The following is an 18,692-nucleotide window of genomic DNA, read 5'->3' on the forward strand; positions in this document are numbered from 1 at the left end:
CCCACTAAGATCAGTAATAAGGCAAGGATGCCCCCTCCCACTACTCCTCTTCAACATTGTACTGAAAGTCCTAGCCAACACAATAACACAAGAAAAGGAGATAAAAGTATACAGATTGGGAAGGAATAAATAAAACTATCTTTGTTCATATATGACATGAATTTGCATCTGGAAAAGGCAAAACTATGGAGATAATAAAACGATCAGTAGGCATTGGGGAAGGGAAGGATTAAAAGGTGGGGTACAGAGAATTTGTAGGACAGTGAAAATACTCTATATGATACAGTATTAATGGATACACGTTGTTATACATTTGTCCAAACCCACAGAATGTAGAACACTAAGGGTGAACCCTAAGTTAAACTATGGACTTTGGGTAATTTTGATGTGTCAGTGTAAGTTCATCAGTTTTAAAAAATATACTACTTTAGTGGGAGGAATATTGATAATGGAAAAGGCTATTATGCGTAGGGGCAGGAGTAGACAGGAAATCTCTGTACCTGCCTCTCAATTTTGCTGTGAACCTAAAATTGCTCTAAAAATTCAAATCTACTTTGAAATATTTGTCAATTGGCTGCTTACTATAGTTTTGTAGTTTGAGGCAAATAGAACCTTATTTGCCTTGGCTTTAATTAAGAAGAAATAAAATTGTAGGGAGAGAAATTAAAAATTAACAACCAAAGGGTAGTGCAGGAAAAGATGGCAAAGGCTTATGGTGTTGTCTAGATAAGAAGGATCTACCTGTAAAAACTGATCTCATAGTTTCCATTTCTAGTTGAAAATTCAGACACGTGCTCATATCATTCTAGTTCCTTGCTCTTGATGCATAGGGTGACATATATTCAGGAGTCTCCGGAACAGCCAGGAAGGGCCAGGAGGGTATAATCAAAGAGACAAACAAATGAATCTGAGACCATTAGGTTGGGAGCATCTCAAAGGACTGCACAAGATTCTTCACAGAAGTAAAGTGTAAACTGCAGGTGTATGCGTTCAAGAAGACTTGCAGATCAGGGACGTCATTCTCAGACCAGGGGCACACAGAATATTCCCCAGCTTTGTGTAAAAATACCTGGAGACAAATGAAAATGGAAATACACCGATCCAAAGTCTATGGGAATAACAAAAGCAGTTCTAAGAAGGAAGTTTATAGTAATATAAGCTTACCTTGAGAAACAAACAAACAAAAATCTCAAATAAACAATCTAACCCTGTACCTAAAGGAACTAAAAAAAGAACAAACAAACCCCAAAGTTAGTAGAAAGAAATAGTAAAGATCAAAGCGTAAATAAATAAGAGACTAAGGAGTAGAAAAGATCAGTGAAACTAAGATCTGATTCTTTGAAAAGTAAACAAAACTACTAAGCCATTAGGCAGATTCATCAAGAAAAAAAGGACTCAAATAAAAACAGAAATGAAAGACAGGTTACAACCAACACTACATGAATACAAAGGCTCATAAGAGATTACTACTACAAACAAATATACACCAATAAAATGAACCTAGAAGAAATGAATAAATTCCTAGAACATGCAAACTCCCAAGACTGAATCGGGAAGAAATAGAAAATATGAAGAGATTGATCATCAACAATGAAATTGAATCAGTAATTTAAAAACTCACAACAAACAAAAGTCCAGGACCACACAACTTCAAAGGTGAATTCTACCAAACATTTAAAGAAGAGTTAACACCTATTCTTCTGAAACTATTCCAAAAAAATTGAAGAGGACAGAACAGTTCTGAACTCATTCTATGAGGCTAGCATCACCCTGACACTAAAACCAGACAAAGATACTATAAAAGAAGAAAATCACAGGCCAATATCACTGATGAACACAGATGTAAAAATCCTCAACAAAATATTAGCAAACCAAATTCAACAATACGTTAGAAGGATCATACATCGCGATCAAGTGGGATTTATCCCAGGGATACAAGCAAGGCTGGTTCAGTAACTGCAACTATAAGCAGTGTGATACACCACATCAACAAATTGAAGAATAAAAACCATATGATCATCTCAATAGATGCAGAAAAGTTTTTGACAAGATTCAACATCCACTTATAATAAAAACTCTCAACAATGTGGCTATAGAGGGAACATTCCTCAACATAATAAAGGTCATACATGAGAAAACTACAGTCAACATCATACTGAACAGTGAAAAGCTGAAAGCATTTCTTCTAAGATCAGGAACAAGACAAGGATGTCTACTCTCACCACTTTTATTCAACATAGTATTGAAATCCCAGCCACAGCAGACGAGAAAAAGGAATCCAAATTGAAAAGGAAGAAGTAAACTGTCACTGTTTGCGGATGACATGATACTATAGGTAGAAAATCCTAAAGATGCCACCAAAAAACTACTGATCTCAGTTATATGTGGAATCTAAAAAATAAAACAGGGACTTCCCTGATGGTGCAGTGGTTAAGAATCCACCTGCCAATGCAGGGGACACGGGTTCAAACCCTGGTCCGGGAAGATCCCACATGCTGTGGAGCAACTAAGCCCGCGTGCCACAACTACTGAAGCCTGCACACCTACAGCCCACGCTCCGCAACAAGAGAAGCCACCGCAATGAGAAGCATGCACACCGTAACGAAAAGTAGCCCCTGCTCGCCACAACTAGAGAAAGCCCACGTGCAGCAACGAAAACCCAATGCAGCCAAAAATAAATAAATAACTTTATTTTTTAAAAAAAAAGGTTTAAAAAACAAAACAAAAACAGACTCATAGATACAGAGAACAAATAGGTGGTTGCCTGAAAGGAGGGCAGGGTGCGGGGCGGGGGGGGAGGGTTAAATAAATAAATGAAAAGGATTAAGAGGTACAAACCCCAGTTAATATAACAATTAAATCATGGGGAAGTAACATATAGCATAAGGAATATGGTCAATAATATTGTAATAACTTTGTACAGAGACAGATGGTCACTAGACTTATCGTGGTAATCATTTCTAATGTACACAAATGTTAAATCACTATATAGAATACCTGAACTAACATAATATTGTTCATCAACTGTATTTCCCAAAAAATGAGATTAAGGTCTGAGAACTACAGTTGACCTAGTTATATTGCATAAATTTGCAGGTAACCTAATCAGCATTATTTCATGACATTATCCAGGGATTCTTGGCCACTTGACATGAAGCAGAGAAAGCAGGTAGTGAGTCACCCGTGCTTGAGATTAATGCCATTGAGGTCAAGAATTACAGATTCAAGATTTTTCCAGTAGTAAATATTTACTCCCATTTTCAAATCACTTCTCAAATTATAGTTCAAAAAATAGGATCACTAGGAAATTTTCTAGGGACTAAATTAAGTAGCAGAGATACAAAAACCAAGATTGGTCTTCACCTTGATAGACATGCTATAGAACCCCTCAAGTAAATCTCTCCTTTGTTTCTTATTCCCACTGCCACCCCAGCTATTACACAAGCTTCCTAACTCTTCTAATTTCCTTTGTCCCCTTACACGTTTCTACCCCCGAATTCTTAAGCTCATGTAATTTTTCTAAAGTACACCTGCAATTACATGATTACCCCGATTAGAAATCGTCATCTATTATCTATTGAAATAAACTAACAACGAGCCCAGTATTCAACATCATCCAAATTTATTTTCCATTCCTCTTTTCCATGGCTCACCTCTCTACCTGCAGACCTTCCCACTCAGATCTTAGATCAGCTTAGATCACTTAGATACGATCTTCCGTATTTTGAGTTCCTGCTCTCTTTCAAATCCCTCGAGTACTTTGTATGTCTCTGTGGCACTTATTTTACTCTGCTTTCTTTTGTTAAATGAGTCTTATTCTTCCCACTCTCCCCATTACACATTAAAATATTTTAGACCAGAAATTGTATCTTGCTTGTTTTTGTATTCCTATTAGCACAAAGTACATGAGTACATGTTAGGTACTCAATAATAATAATAATAATGCTTAATTGAATGGAGTTAATTAATCAACTTTTTCTTTTATTATTATCTTGCTTCCTAAAGAGACATACCTCATAATTCCTACAGCATCATCTGAGGTAGCTAGCTAAAATAATGTAGCATCTGTACTGTTTGCCCTAAAATTGTGTAAAATTTTTGGTAATTGTTAAATCCTAAAATCTGGCTCATTCATGTTACTTTCCTGAGATGTCATGCATGAGCTAGTATGTATATATCTTCATTAAAAATGCATTTTTTTCAACATGATTCCCAGGTCCATTCTGTCTGTACTTGTACTTAACAATTTATTTGCATAAATTGGGTATTAGTCTTGTTAGTGGTTATTCAGCTTGTCAGCACCCAGGGTAGGGTCACCCCATTGATGGAGTAAGTATAAGTCAAACTGTCTCCACATTGCCAGCATAATGTAAGTAGAGAAATACAATGTGAGTCATCATCACACAGGCATGAATCATGGGTCAAATAACCTTTCATTAAAGAAAGAAACGGTATAGAGTAAAACTGAGCTGAGATGAATATTCCATTTAACCCCATCACCTCTTACCCCATTACACTTTGTGGAAAGACTCAGTGAAGAGTCTGAAGAGCTCTGAACTCCCAATGTCGAAAGGCAATAGAATGCAATTAACACCCTGCATTGTTTAAATAGCTTACTTTGCAGGGGAAAAATGTCTGAAAAGGTTTAAATTCGGTATAAAATTCTAGCAACCACGATTTTAATCTCATACCAACTGCAAAATATTTCTCTCATTGTCTAAATAAAAAGAAGGCTATAATACATTCTGTCTGCTTGTTTCAGGGCTCAGTTATTAACCTTTAAGAATTTTTTCTAGGATAAAACCCTCTTTCTCCAGCAAACACATCTTGAAACTAGGACTTAATCTAAAATCCTAACTCCTGTCATGGACCATGTCGGAACTTCAATCCCTATTATAAAAAATGCTGAACAATATTTCAAACACAGGAATTTCAGCACTTTTCTTTTTTTTTTAATTGGCAGCTAAAATAATAATAATTTTTAGAAGTCACAAAAATGAAACACTACCTTCTTTTCCAACACACAAACACACGTTAAAAAAAAAAAAGAAAGCACAGTACTCAATCTGATTACTCAACAGCACGTCATCGCAAACGCAAGCGAAAACTGGGTTGCTGTTTCCATAGCAATGACTTTACGTGGTTTAACTCTGCTGGGAATTTAACCAAATCCCCAGCAGCGGGAGAAAATCATCAGCAAAAATTTTGTAACATATGGCAAGTGCCAACAGATCAGTGAGGGGAAAAATAGTTTTATTTTCTCTTCCTTTCTACTCCAAGGAATACCTTTATGTCAAGCTGTTTGAAGAAGCATACAGATATTGTTGGTCACTCTGCACCTAACTCAAAATTTTAAAATACCTGGTTTCTTCCTTCTTAGATTAAAAGAGCTGTTGGTACTCAGCCAGGCTCTGCAGCACACTCGTGCCCAGAATGACATTAGACATGGACAAGAATTGTGTGCATCTTCCCATGACTATCAGGTCACTCGTCCTAAAGGAAAACTCAATCCGCGGCGTTATCTCTTGAGAACGAATGCAAATGGAATTTTATTCTCTATTTTGCTTTTGAAGCCATCCTCATCCCAGGGTGCTGTGTGTGTATGCGCACGTGAGTGTATGTGTATTTGTGCATGCATGAAACAAACATTTTAGTTCTACTAATGGCCCAATAATTAAAGCCAGAGTTTTTAGCAGGAAAATAATAGATATGGTCCTCTTCATTATTTTCTTTAGTTCCACCAGGCCTATATCTGGAAGGATCTTCTAAGTATCAAGTTAGAGGCCATCTAGTTCAAGGTACTTAAATTCCCTCTTCAGTGTATCTTCATAAGAGAAAAAATTGTAATCGACACACAACATGCAATTAATACCCAGTGAAAATGGTTGTCTCAGAATGAGTAAACACCTTCAATGACGAGGAACACATTACTTTCTAAGGAGCCTATTCAATTTTGAACAGTTCTCAATGTTAAAAAGAAGTTTCTTATGCTGAACCTAAAATTATCTCCTTTTTACTTGCACCACGGGCCTCAAAATTTGCATCAATTTCATACTTCCACAGAGGTACAAATTAAGCCCAATATCTTCATATCAAAACACTTCACAAAGCTGAGGCCAGCTTGAGTCTACTGCCTTCCATTCTGTACAGTCCAATATTGATCCCCCTGCCCCTACCTCATTCACCTCTAAAAGTAGGTTATTTTGGCAATGCCTTCATTTACTCCATTTTTTCTAACTGTAAAGTAGATAATTGGCCTAAATTAGGGGTATCAAACAAAAATGACATCAGAGGCCAGGCAGGTAACTCAACTTATGTTGAGTTGCCTTATGTAAAGCATCTTCACATAAGGTCACAGGGAGCAGTGACAACGGACACACGCGTCTGTAGTTGTAATCCTTGGCCTAAATTACTCTGATACCAAATATCAAATTAATAGGGTAACTATGAAAATCTGAGAACTTAAAGAAACTTTCCCTGATTAGGCTGGGGGAGAGGGGACAGCTGTCACCTACGTCATCAGGCCACCCAGACTGGCGATCATGGGACTTTAGCCAGTCAGCTTCCCCTCAATGGTGCACTGAAAGAATACAGATCAAACTCGTCATTCTCTCATTTTTAAGTATCTGCTATCAGGTAAACTTGTTTTACACTGGAATGAATAAGGCACAGACCATCAGGAAAGACCCATCATGACTGAAAACTAATCATTTTTTAAAAGTTAGTCTGAATAAAAGACAAGGACCAACAATCATGGAGTATTAAGAAAGCTCACACTCTTCATTTCTATACTCCAATAAACTCTTTAATTTGCTAAGACTTAACATGCTTTTCTTCAAACACATAAGCTGTGCTCTCCTTCGGTTCTAAAGTCCTCGTGCTGCCCCACAAAGTGCACGTAGACTGTCTGTCCTCCTGCTCACCACGTAGGAAGGCCCCTCAGGAGCTGACCTGTGAGGACCCAGACCTCATCTGTGCTTAAAGCCCAGGGAAGGTGGTAGCTCTGCGTATGTTTGGAACCATGGTGGTGATGTCATCTACAAAATGTCGATCTAATCACCACAAGCTCCGGAGCACAGCACATGGGACCAATAAAAACCAAAACAAAACAAAACAAAAAACTCAAGTTTTACCTCAGATTGGTGAAAATGTATCATTCTTTTCTGAACACGTCTCATAGTTGCAAGCATGTGCTTGGTGACACTTACAGCGGGTAATAAATGGTCCTGAAGCTGGAGTTTTCTACATGCGATCTCCTCTCCTCTACAGAAGTAGCCCCTGGACTTAGCCCCACTTGACCATTTAATTATTGAATCATTCGTGACTTTAAACATTCTTTTTACAATCGACGTTAGCATTCCACATCCACATACAAATATTCATCCTCGAAAAAGAGTAAATCGTTTCTTGGTTTACCTCTATCTGTCATCTCTGATCCAGCCGGCTTGTCTGGGACACAAAGATGATCTAGGTTGCTACTCAATGAAGAAGCGTCATCACTGGATAAAGAGTTCAAAACTCCACTTTCTGATGTGGCGAAGCTGGTTTCCAGGGCCCTGCGAACATTTGCCTCCGAGGGTGCAGGTGAGCGGGCCTGCACAGCGCGTGTCACAGACCGTCCCACATCTTCAGCGGCAGACGAGATGTCAACCACGTCCATCCAGGGCAGTCTTTCTCTAGATATGGGGGAAGACAAACTGCTGGGTGTCTTTTTTATGTTTTCCATGGAAGAGAAAGAACGCGATGTTTCATTCAATTTGGGTGAAGACGAAGATGCCCGCTGGGCAGCCTGTTTTTCACAAATAAAAGCAAAAGAGAATAAAATAAATCATGATTAAGTCAGCATTCTCTACTTTTCATTTTCAAGGAAGGTATTCCAGCGTTTCAAAAAGTTGCCAATAATAAAGGAATCAAAAGAAAAAGAGATGGTATTTATACCAGTATTACAGACACTATGATCCCATTTTCCAAAACCAATCTGTATAACTTTGAATTCACTACTCTAGGATCTGAAAAATCTCCATGTCATGAATTACCCTACTCTTCAATGCTCTCCAGGTAACTAAAAGACTCCTTTGAGGAATTCACTGGAACACTGAAGGACGCTTTGAGCAAAAAGTAGATTGCAATCTCTCACTGAATTCTTACCAATTGAGCAAAAAATCTTGAGAAAGGTGATTAAGAGAGGGAAAGCAAAAGCTGGAGCCAGACGGGAAGCAAAATAATATTAACTGAGTGGAAGACCAGTGATGTGGGTACAACACATACATTTACACCCTCAAATATTTGTCACAGTTCCTTAGCACATGACCAGTATAAGCTCATAACTGCAGGGTTAAGTGAAATAATGTTAACTCATTCACTCTTCAATAATTTTAAAATATCAATAAACTTTCACCAAAGAAGGCGGGAATACATATGCAGTCTCCTCATTCATTAAAGGGAAACCAAAAACTATGAGAAGTGGGTTAATGGTGGGTGTAGGATCTTCTGAAAGCAGCTCCTGACATACAATCCAAGGGTGAATGCCAATCCTTGGCAAAATTTTCACCAGTCCATGGAGAAAACATCAATGCAACATCACCAATGTCCTCTCTGGGTAAGGACTTCATTTATTCTGAGATTTTATCCTTGTTACATTTTGATGTTAAAATATATGCCTTCATTTGGAAAATGGTAATGGTAGCTATTAGCTTTTGTCTTTTGGAGATTTTTTTTAATGTTCTCCATAGCAAAATAAAGATTTGGCAACTATATGTTGTTCCTCCATTTTTAATTTCATTGGTCAATAAAAATCCAAAAAATCTAAACACCAGTGCTCTAGGGGTCACCCTATATCTCCAATGGCAGATAAGACAGAGAAGGCTTTTTCTGGTTTGGTTTCATTATGTCACCCTATGAGATACTCCTGTCAATTTCAAGCATTCAGATCTCCAAGGAAGTGGAGGAACTGGTAGGGAGGAGATTGTTAGAGGGAAGAAGCCAAAGAGCAAAGTAGGCTCCTTTCCCCAAAACCTCAGCATCACTGCAACTAACTCACGATAGTTGACTTTGTTCCAAATTAATATGTACCCAAGAATTTTGCAGGTTCTAAGCTCTGAGTTCTGATGGAAAAAGTCAGGAAGTGTCCGATGAGTGCCTAGCTGGCTGCATGCTAGAAATGGGTTGTCAAATAAGCAATAAATCCACTTTTTAGTAGCATGACACTAAAACATCTAGTTAAGATACTAACTCATCACACACATCTTCTTAAAAATAATATATTTGGCATGACATGAAAACTTTCCTTTCAGGAATGTGTCAAAAATCTTTCAAACCAGCTGCCTTCAATCACCCAGACCACTTAACTAGGAGATCCAGATCTGTAATTTACTAAATAAAACCCTAGCTACCCAGAGGAGGTAATGCACCCCCTACCAAACTGTCCAAATAAAGCCAAGACTTGTTTACTCGTTAGCAGGATCAAAGGAATAAATGTTAACAAAAATACCCATTCAGGCCCAGTCCTGACACAGTTCCCTATTGTGAGCTATTTTAGTAAAACTTGGCTTCAGTGGGATCAGCTTCCTTTTCTGAAAAGAGACCAAACACGAGCTTTTCCTGTTTCTCCTGCTGATACTACTGTAATTTGATTATAGCAAAATGGGCTATTTGTGCAAAAAAGCTGTTGCTGCAGCACTTTCCATAAGCCTTTTTAAACCTCAAAACTCTGCTTAAAAGAATGAGGAAAGACACATTCAGTGAGCATCAGAAATTTCAGGGGAGTGTATTTCTGCTTGTGGTACTCCTCAAACACACAGCCAATGCTTCCAGCCCACTTTCTCTAGCACCACGTAGCACGTATAAAGTTGGTTTTCAAACGGAGAAAAGAAGAGCGAGGGGTGGAAAAAGGCATAAGGAAAAGAACCAGAGAGAAGGAAAAACAACATGAGAAAAGGATGGTGTGTACCAGGTCAGAGGGAGTTTTCATTAGAAGAGAGATTGACACAAATTAAAGGTTACCTGGAGTGCAGTTACAGAGGATCGATAGGGGAATGTGCTTTATAAACCCTGTGGTTTAATAAAGCTAAATCCTGCTTTATTATTTCTACCATTCTCTAGCTATTCATAGCCATAAGGCAAACAGAGAACCTTTAGCTCAGTGCCTCTAGGAACCATCCAAGTTACACACCCAGAAAACTCCCCACTGCAAATCACATGAAGGTAGAAAGGAGCGACAGTCTCTCCTCTCCAGCCCACTCCTGCATGGCTCACACAACCCCAACCTTCAAGGGTCAGTTCAAGGGCCACCTCCTCCAGGAAGCCTTCTCCAGTGGCCTCAGGGCGAGGTAGGTATCTTTTCCCCGTGCTCCTGGGCTTACTTCTATCACACCAGATAGAGTATCATTTTATTTGTCAACTAATACTGTAATTGCTGATGGATTTGTTCCTCTTTTTCGGTGAGTTACTTGAGAGCAGGCTGCTTTTAATCACTTTTGCATCTCCATTTTTTTGCATTTGTGCCTGACCTTAGTAAATTAATAAATTAATAGCTAGTTGGTAATAAATTAATGCTACAAAGACTGGTCTAGAAAACCAGCTATGTGAAGGCAAACAGCCCAGAGCAGTTCAGTCTCTTACTCAGGAGCACCCTGAAGTTCTCTGTGAAGTTGCTATGGATGACTTATCCTAACCCTGGGACCCAGGGGTGACCATTACTGACTGCAATGCAACTACTCCTGCAAAGTATTCTCAGAATCTCAAATAAAATTATTTTATTTATCGGACATTAATAATTGTATGTGGTTTCATTTATTTCAGAACATTTGGGCTTCAAATTTTTATTTTTTTAATGAGAAAATGAAAGACATTTAAAAAATCTTAGTTTTAATGAGGAGAGTATGTACATGATTAAGTAAAAGAATCAATATTGCTTTTCTCCATCTTCTGTATAAGAGATTTTTATTCATCGAAGAAGCTTAGTTCAAAAGCTGATTAGCTCTAAAATTCTTTTCTCTGAATTATTTTTAAAACACAAGTTTAACATGGGGAAAAAAAGAGTTGAAAATGGCCACCAAAAGCCTGTAATTAGAAAGGAGTGAGTCAGCATAGAAATCTTAAGCAACATTAGTCAAAGAATATGAAAAAATAAAAGACTAAACAAAATACAACCAAATGAGAAAAAAAGGAAAGTACACAGCTGTTCTTTCCTTCCATTGGCCATATTAATGAAAACAAACTAACCAATTGCTGTTAAGCCCTAGGAGGTATTGTGTTTATAATTCCACCATATGCTAGTAGAAACATTCTGAAAACCCGAAGACTTTGTATGGTATACTGCCCCCTCTGTCACTGGCCTTCTGCATGACCTTGGGCAATGAGCTGCAGACCATCCATTCCTCACTCCAGTCTTTAGTATCCAAGCGGCCTTGGAGAAACCACTTTACTTCCAGGTCCTAGCTTACTGACTTCCTGCCTCTACCATTACCCAACCCCTCCCTACCCCAGTCCACCCACCAAACAATAGCTAGAGTACTTCTAAAGCAGAAAATGCATCACAGTATTGTCCTGCTGAAAATCCTCCAGTGACTGTCCATCATGAGTAGAATATCCATAGTCATCATTATAGCCAAGACAACCCACATGGACCCCTACCTACCTCTCCAGCAGCATCTCCTTCAACCTCCCCTTCCCTCTCCTTTCCAACCACATGGTCTTCTTTCTGTTCCTTGAGCACATCTCTGGTTCCTTCTGCCTGAAAAGCTCACTCTGTGGATTTGGGGCTGGCTGACTCCTTCCCATCACTTCATTCTCAAGGCAAATATCACCTCCTTAGCAGGCTCTTCCCTGACGGTCGTAAGCAAAGCAATATCCTCCCCAACCTCAACCCCAGCCACTCCCTAGAACACTGCCCCAGTTAACGCTTCTTCATAGCATTTATCAGTACTTAGACTGTTTGAATTACAAATTATTGTGACTTTTCTTCAACTTAGAACTTAAGATGCTCCAAGGAAGAGACTGTCCAGCTCAGTTCAGCATCCCCTTCTTTGAAAAATACCTGGCACGTGGTTGATACAGAAAAAAAAATTTGTCAGTGGTTTGTCTGTCTTAGATTATCAGAAAGAGCAAATGAGAGAACATAAAAGATATTCGTAATAAAAGGTAAACTTAAGCTTGCAAAGGTTACTTAAGACAGTTCTATTTACTTCTCTGGCACTTGACTTCATTTGTGAAAGACGGGACTTCTATGAGTCGAATGAAGTCATCCTTCTGAAAGCCAAGTGAAATCACTAGACAAGTGTAAAGTAACTTTCTAATTCACATGGGGGAATATTTGTATAGCTGCAGATCTGTGGAGGAAGTGGAGGAAGTGACAATCATCACCCACGTGCCCATTTATCAATCCATTAAATAAATATTTAATTAGGTTCAAATATGTGTTAGACAAGGTCATAGACGTTGCGGGTAAAGAAAAAGATATTGGACACTGCCTCTAGCCTTAAGAATTTAATCATTAGATAAATAAACCAGATACACAAAATCTATAATTCAAGGCAGAGACTAACACCATGAAAAAAGTATCCCAGAAAATGCACTATAGAAATATAAAGAGTTTAGAAGAAGGAAAGATCCTCCTGTCTCAGAGGACCAGGGAAGGTTTAATGAAAGAAGTCACATTTAAACCAGTCTTGAAAGATATTTAGAAGGTGGAATTGGGGTGAGAGTGAATGGTTCCTGCAAGTGGAGAAACTTTGTAAATATAGGTACAGGAGCAGAAACGTCTGGAAAGCTTTGGGGAAATAGGGGGCAGTTTACTGGGCTGATGAAAAAGGAGGAATCAGCAACAAGACTGTCATGGCAGTTAGAAGTAAGCCCAAGGGCCTGAAATACCAAGCCAATGAATTGAGGATTAATTTGATAAGCAATGAGGATTCACTGAAAGGTCTTTTGTTGTTGAATCAATTTATCAGAGCTGCACATTAGGAAGACTAATTCGGAAGTGGTTTTATTAAGAGGAAAGAGAGATTAGAGACAAAAAAATAAAAAAAGAGGCTGCTATTTCAAAATAGCCTGGGCAAGAGCTAGTGCAAACCCCAACTGGGGCAGGGGCAAACAACATGGAGGCCCAGGAGAGGTTGCCGGACAGCCCCTCTGCCTGTGACTGACGGCCAGAAGATGAACTGTTAAAGCAAGAGGCGAAATGTAAAATCTAATTTTAGAAAAATCTTAAAATCAGTTAAGTACTCAACCATAGAGCTTAAGAAAATGTTTTGCATCTTGAGGACAGAGGGTGAATTTTTCTTTCTACCTTTTCTTTGTAAGTATATGTACTCACTAACAACTTTTCATCCAACTATCTCACTTGAAAGCACTTCTATTATTTTATCAGAGTACACGTATCGAAAGAACATGTCTTTTAGTAAACAACTGTGCAAGAGCCATCCTACTAAGATTAAATTTGAATTTCTAAAATTGATTTTACCCCTTTTTGTGTTTAATCTTTGACCTCTGGCCAATGGGCCAGAGTACACAGGGTTTTTTTCCCATCCTTTGGATATAAAGGAATTGTACTTCTGAAAAAGCATCAAAATATAAGGACTAGGGCTTCCCTGGTGGCGCAGTGGTTGAGAGTCCGCCTGCCGATGCAGGCGACATGGGTTTGTGCCCCGGTCCGGGAAGATCCCACATGCCGCGGAGTGGCTGGGCCCGTGAGCCATGGCCACTGAGCCTGCGTGTCCGGAACCTGTGCTCCGCAATGGGAGAGGCCACAACAGTGAGAGGCCCACACACCGCAAAAAAAAAAAAAAAAAAAAATATATATATATATATATATATATATATATATAAGGACTCTCATGTTAAAATAATCTGCATGAGCTGCTTAAAACTGGGATATTTATCTTCTCTCATATCTGATCCATCTGTAGGTCTACCTTCCAACTACATTCAAAATCCAACCATTCCATTTCTCAACTATGACCTCATCCCAGTCATCACATTCACTACACTAGATTACTGCACACTCCCCCTTAGACTTCTTTGCTTCTATACTTTCCCCCTATGCCACAGGGTCTCTCCCCACAGCAGCATGAGTGGCCCTTTTAAAATGGAGATCCAGTCACATCACTCTTCTGATCAAAACTTCCAAAGGCTAAGGAACTCAAAACATCAAAGTCCTTAATGGTCCACAGGCCCCATACATATGGACACAATTATCCTCCAACCTCATCTCCTGCAACTCTCACCTTGGTTCACCCTGTTCCAGCCATACTGTCCTCTTTGCATTGTCATCTATGCACCAAGGAGATCTGGACTCTAACTGCTCCCTTTGCTTGGAAAACACCTTCCCTGAATATCCACCTGGCTGACTCTTACACCACCTTTCAAGAGTTTTGCTCAGATTTCAACTCTCACTCAGGCCTATCCTGGTTCCCCTATTCATTGTCACAAACTGTCCTGACCCCTTCAGCTCCACTTCTTCTACTGACCTAGCAGACAATTTACTTATGTTGATTGTTTATTTTCAGTCTCCCTCAACCAGAAGTTTGGCTACATGAAGAAATGAATCTTTGTTCATTTACTGTTGCGTCCCAAGTACTATTTAGAATAGTAGCTCTCAATAAATATTTGTTAAATGAATGAATAAGCATATAAGCACAGCTCAAGTTATCAGACACTTTTTAAAAATTAAACTTAGGGGGAAAATATCTGTAACAAATTTTTAATGATCTTTGATCTCTTAAATCACTTTATAACATATAAAATTAATGAGCTGGAAATGTAATTGAAGTCAGTTCCTTTTTTGCTCTTTTGTGAGTTTCAAGGAATCACAGGTAGTGATTTCCACAAAGGATCTTCCAAAGTGAAACCTACAGAGTTCCATCTGTTTTGAGCCTGTGGAAAAACTCTCCATTTTTAATTTCTCTGTAAATAAATGGATGTTCTTTTCACTATCCATCCTGTGGAGCTTTCTCAAGAAGGAAAGACATAAAGAGAAATCTGTTGTTCACTCAAAGGAGACCCTGTAATGTTCTTTATTCTCTGCAGAATGTGGTCCCACCCATTAGAAACAGGTCCAAATTGGTCTGGTGCTGAAGTCTTACTGTTTATCTTTAGAGCAATCAAAATGACTGCACACAGAATTAAACTTTTAGTTCGAGATTTTATAATTTTCCAGAATAGTATGATCTTATACTTTTGAATTCATCACTCCAAAATGAAAGTTCATTACCCAAAAATTTTTTTAAAAGCAAGAACTTGGGAAAGGTTTGGGTGTTTTTGGTTTTTGTTTTGTTTTGTTTTGTTTTCTTGCCTAGGCTTGTATAGCTCAGTCATGGCTAGCCTATGCCAGATTGAGCCAAAACAATAAGCTGCTTCATGCTCTGGATAAAAGTTACCACGATTTTTAAAATTTCATCTGTTTAGATAAAAAAGCTTAAATGTTGTTTTAACCAAGTGTCTGGCATGTCTGTTTTTCAGAAACAAGAGAAAACAAAATCTGCCTGGGAAATACGTGAGCGGGAACAACATACTCTGTTTCTAAGGAAAATAAAATCTAACTGTTCAACATTTATCTATTTCTAATACATTTCTTCAGAAAGAATAATGTTAGCCTTAGTGGTCTTCAAAAAAATGCTTAACTTCTTAGAACTTTAAGGAATAACATTTGATTGACGTTTAGAATGACATTCTAAAGAATGCTCCCAATTCAATGACCTAACCTACTGGTCTCACATCCATCCCTTCATTTATTTGTTTGGAAACAAGCATTCTCTGGGCTCCTACTCTAACATTATGTAAGACTATCATTGTATAATGCAACTGAGCCATGATCCTTCATCTAAGAAGACAACTTTGTTGCTTTTACTTTCATCCAGTAGAGTTCTAGATGCCTGACAATGTTCTTTGTAATCTGTGATATAGTTTGCCATTATAAAACTGAAAATCACAGTATTTTAGAACAAAACTAAATCATATAAGAGACAGACAAAAATGGAGAGACACAGAGAAACAAAGATGAAGGCAAAAAGAAACTAAACAGAAACACAGGGTTTTCTATTAAGCCAGCAAGGCACATCTATTTCATTTTTTCCAAATGCAGAAACTGATTTTAAAAGAAGAGATAGACTACTTCAAGGGAAAACTATATTAAGAGAGGCTATACTGTAAATCTAGTGCAAAAATTGGTCGACATTTTACCAAAGTTTAATTTTATTTATGTCTTGCTTAACTTTGGCTAATCCTATTTAATAGATTTTTAATAAATATTCATTCAATAACTATTTATTTCTGGTCTCAGCTGCTAGCCAAATAAATTAGAAAAGTGACCACAATTCCCCACTGGCAGCAGATAAAAACAGTAGAAGTCATTATTTAAATGATATTAACACCTTAAACCCAGGAACTGGCAAATAAAGATTGAAAACCTTATCACACAAAACAGAAAATTCTGGCAGAAGAGGTCTGGTAAGTGAAGGAGTTTCAGTAACCTATTAGAACTTATAGTTATTCGGGTCCATGGATGAACGAGTGTCATAGTAGAATGGAAGGAGCATATGCTATAAAGCTAGACAGACCGGGGTTCCCATCTCAGGTGCTCCATTTACTGGGGGTATGACTAGGCCATTCTACCTCTCTGAACCTCTGTTTCCTAATCCATGAAATGAGATAGTAATATCTATGTCCTCATGAGCTGGGAATAGGAAACAATATGTAAGCCAGAAACAAAGACACCAACCACAACGGACATGATGGATAAACCTGACACATAGAAATCAAGAGCATCTGTCAACAAAAAGAAACAGAGTTTAAAAAATATAAAAGCCATAGACTGGGAAAGAAGATCTGCCTCATTTTTAACTGACAAAGGACTAATGTCCAGATTAATAAAGAAATCCTATAAATCCAAAATAATGGTAGTAAGACAGCTAAAAATGTACAAAAGACTTGAGACACTTAGCAGAACAGAAAATCCAAATATCATAAAAAACATGAAAAGATGCTTGACCTCATTAGTAATCAGGGAAATGCAGATTAAATAATACTGCATTTCAGGGTTATCTGAGGGAAGTAAATGATTATATATTTAAAGTACCTATATAAGTGCTGGTATATGGTAGGTATAAAAGCCATAAATCAACCTCGCCAAAGATCTCTGCTTGACTCCTTCTACATGCCGTCGCTATAATGTCCATGAACATCCAAATATAAAGCAACTCTCCATAGTCTTAACGTCCATTAATAACCTGAACTTACACTGGATGCTTCCAAAGCTTAGACTCAAGCTTGGACTTCTCTCTAGTAAATAGACTGAATCATTCCATACCCAGATTTAATGTACCAACCCCACTCCTGGCTTCCTGCTCTCTTTCTGATTCTAATTTTCTCTTCATGTTATTGCCTTCATCCCCTTTACATTCATTTTACATCGTTAGAGTGCATGCACCTAGGCAAGGTATTTTCAATTCTTTCTGAGAACAAGTAGGATATAAATAAACATTATAAAACAAATCTTCGCAAGCACTGGCCCATTACCTAGAAGTCCTTTGCATTACCATGAACCCTCTGAGCATAATACATCCGTGGGTCACACATAAATGCACCGAATTTGTCATATAAATGGGTTGCTATGGAGAAGGCTCAAAATCAGCGCCCTGAGAACTGCACTTGCTCTTTGGCGAGTACCTTAACTTAGCGTCCTCTAAAAATGTCTTAGTCAAGGTAGTTTCTACCCAACTGGAAGGAACGACATCCACACACTTGATCGATGACCAACAGACCAATTACGACGGTACGTACCAAAGGAGAGAGAGTCTCCGCAGAGTAATGAGGGGGTCGTGTCTCGACAGCTATTTCGGGATCTTCCTGTTCACTCTCACTGTAGCATTCTATAACAAAAAGGAAAGCGCTGAATGTTTCAGCACTGTCATCACTTATTCCATAATGCATGAGCAGAGGTTCTTCTCCATCTGGCTATTGCATTTCCAACCCAATTCAGAAAGCACTTATCTAGTGAGCTACCTGATACATAAGACTTTCCCTCTGTGAGGGTTTCTGCCCTCAAAGAGTGTCCAATAAGCAGAAAGACGACTAACCATAGCTCAGGGAAAATGAAACTAATTCCTCAAAAGAGGTGTGAGTCATACACTAAGGGAGCATAAGATCAGTAGTGATTAATTTTGAGCATAGGAATCTTAATGAGCTGAAAATGGCAGGATAAGTAAACCATCAATGGTGCACACAGAGTAATGGGAGTACCAGGCTGAGGACACAGACTGAGCCAAGTATTCGGAGTCCCCTACGGGACAGGGTGGAAAACAAAGCCGAAAGGTTGCTTGAGGCCATATCATAGAAGGCCTTACATACCAGGAAAAGGAGAAGGGTTTTGTGTAGTTACTTTTTGCTCACAATCTATAAATATACTTCAAATATATAATGGGTGTTTATTTTATGGAAAAGAAGACCAAGGAGATGATCAGGACACTGGTTTCACAGTATTGCATTACGCTTCTTTATTGTTTTAAATCAAGTTGCCACTTTTTCATTTCTAAATTTAAGATTTTATGATTTTGTTCTCCAAAGATATAACTCCCTACTTACAATTTCCAAGTTTTATGTAGTCTGAGCATTTCAGAAATAGTGTCAGCTCTGTGACCCTGGCACCTAAATCCTCTTTCTTCTCAATATTAAGGAGTAACTTCATCATTAAGAAG

The 18,692-nt window shown here is 38.3% G+C and overlaps 2 protein-coding genes across 6 annotated transcripts in view; one reads left to right on the plus strand and one right to left on the minus strand.

The window, feature by feature from the left end:
* The window catches only part of OPRM1 (opioid receptor mu 1), a 159,391-nt gene that overhangs the window by 100,169 nt on the left and 40,530 nt on the right, over positions 1 to 18,692 (plus strand). The window lies entirely within an intron of this gene.
* The window catches only part of IPCEF1 (interaction protein for cytohesin exchange factors 1), a 98,845-nt gene that overhangs the window by 18,417 nt on the left and 61,736 nt on the right, over positions 1 to 18,692 (minus strand). For all 5 annotated transcript variants that reach the window (XR_003793743.1, XM_029224168.1, XM_029224167.1 and 2 more), the window contains exons 9-10: positions 17,779 to 17,867; positions 7,417 to 7,789 (exon numbers count right to left, since the gene is read on the minus strand). Coding sequence is in view for 4 of the 5 variants with exons in the window: in XM_029224168.1 (XP_029080001.1) it covers positions 7,417 to 7,789; positions 17,779 to 17,867 (462 nt within the window). In the remaining variant the exon portion in view is untranslated. The remainder of the gene's footprint in view (positions 1 to 7,416; positions 7,790 to 17,778; positions 17,868 to 18,692) is intronic.

This window comes from Monodon monoceros, unplaced genomic scaffold (genome assembly GCF_005190385.1).
Source record: "Monodon monoceros isolate NGI ecotype Baffin Bay Population unplaced genomic scaffold, NGI_Narwhal_1 Super_Scaffold_15, whole genome shotgun sequence".
Lineage (NCBI taxonomy): Eukaryota > Metazoa > Chordata > Mammalia > Artiodactyla > Monodontidae > Monodon > Monodon monoceros.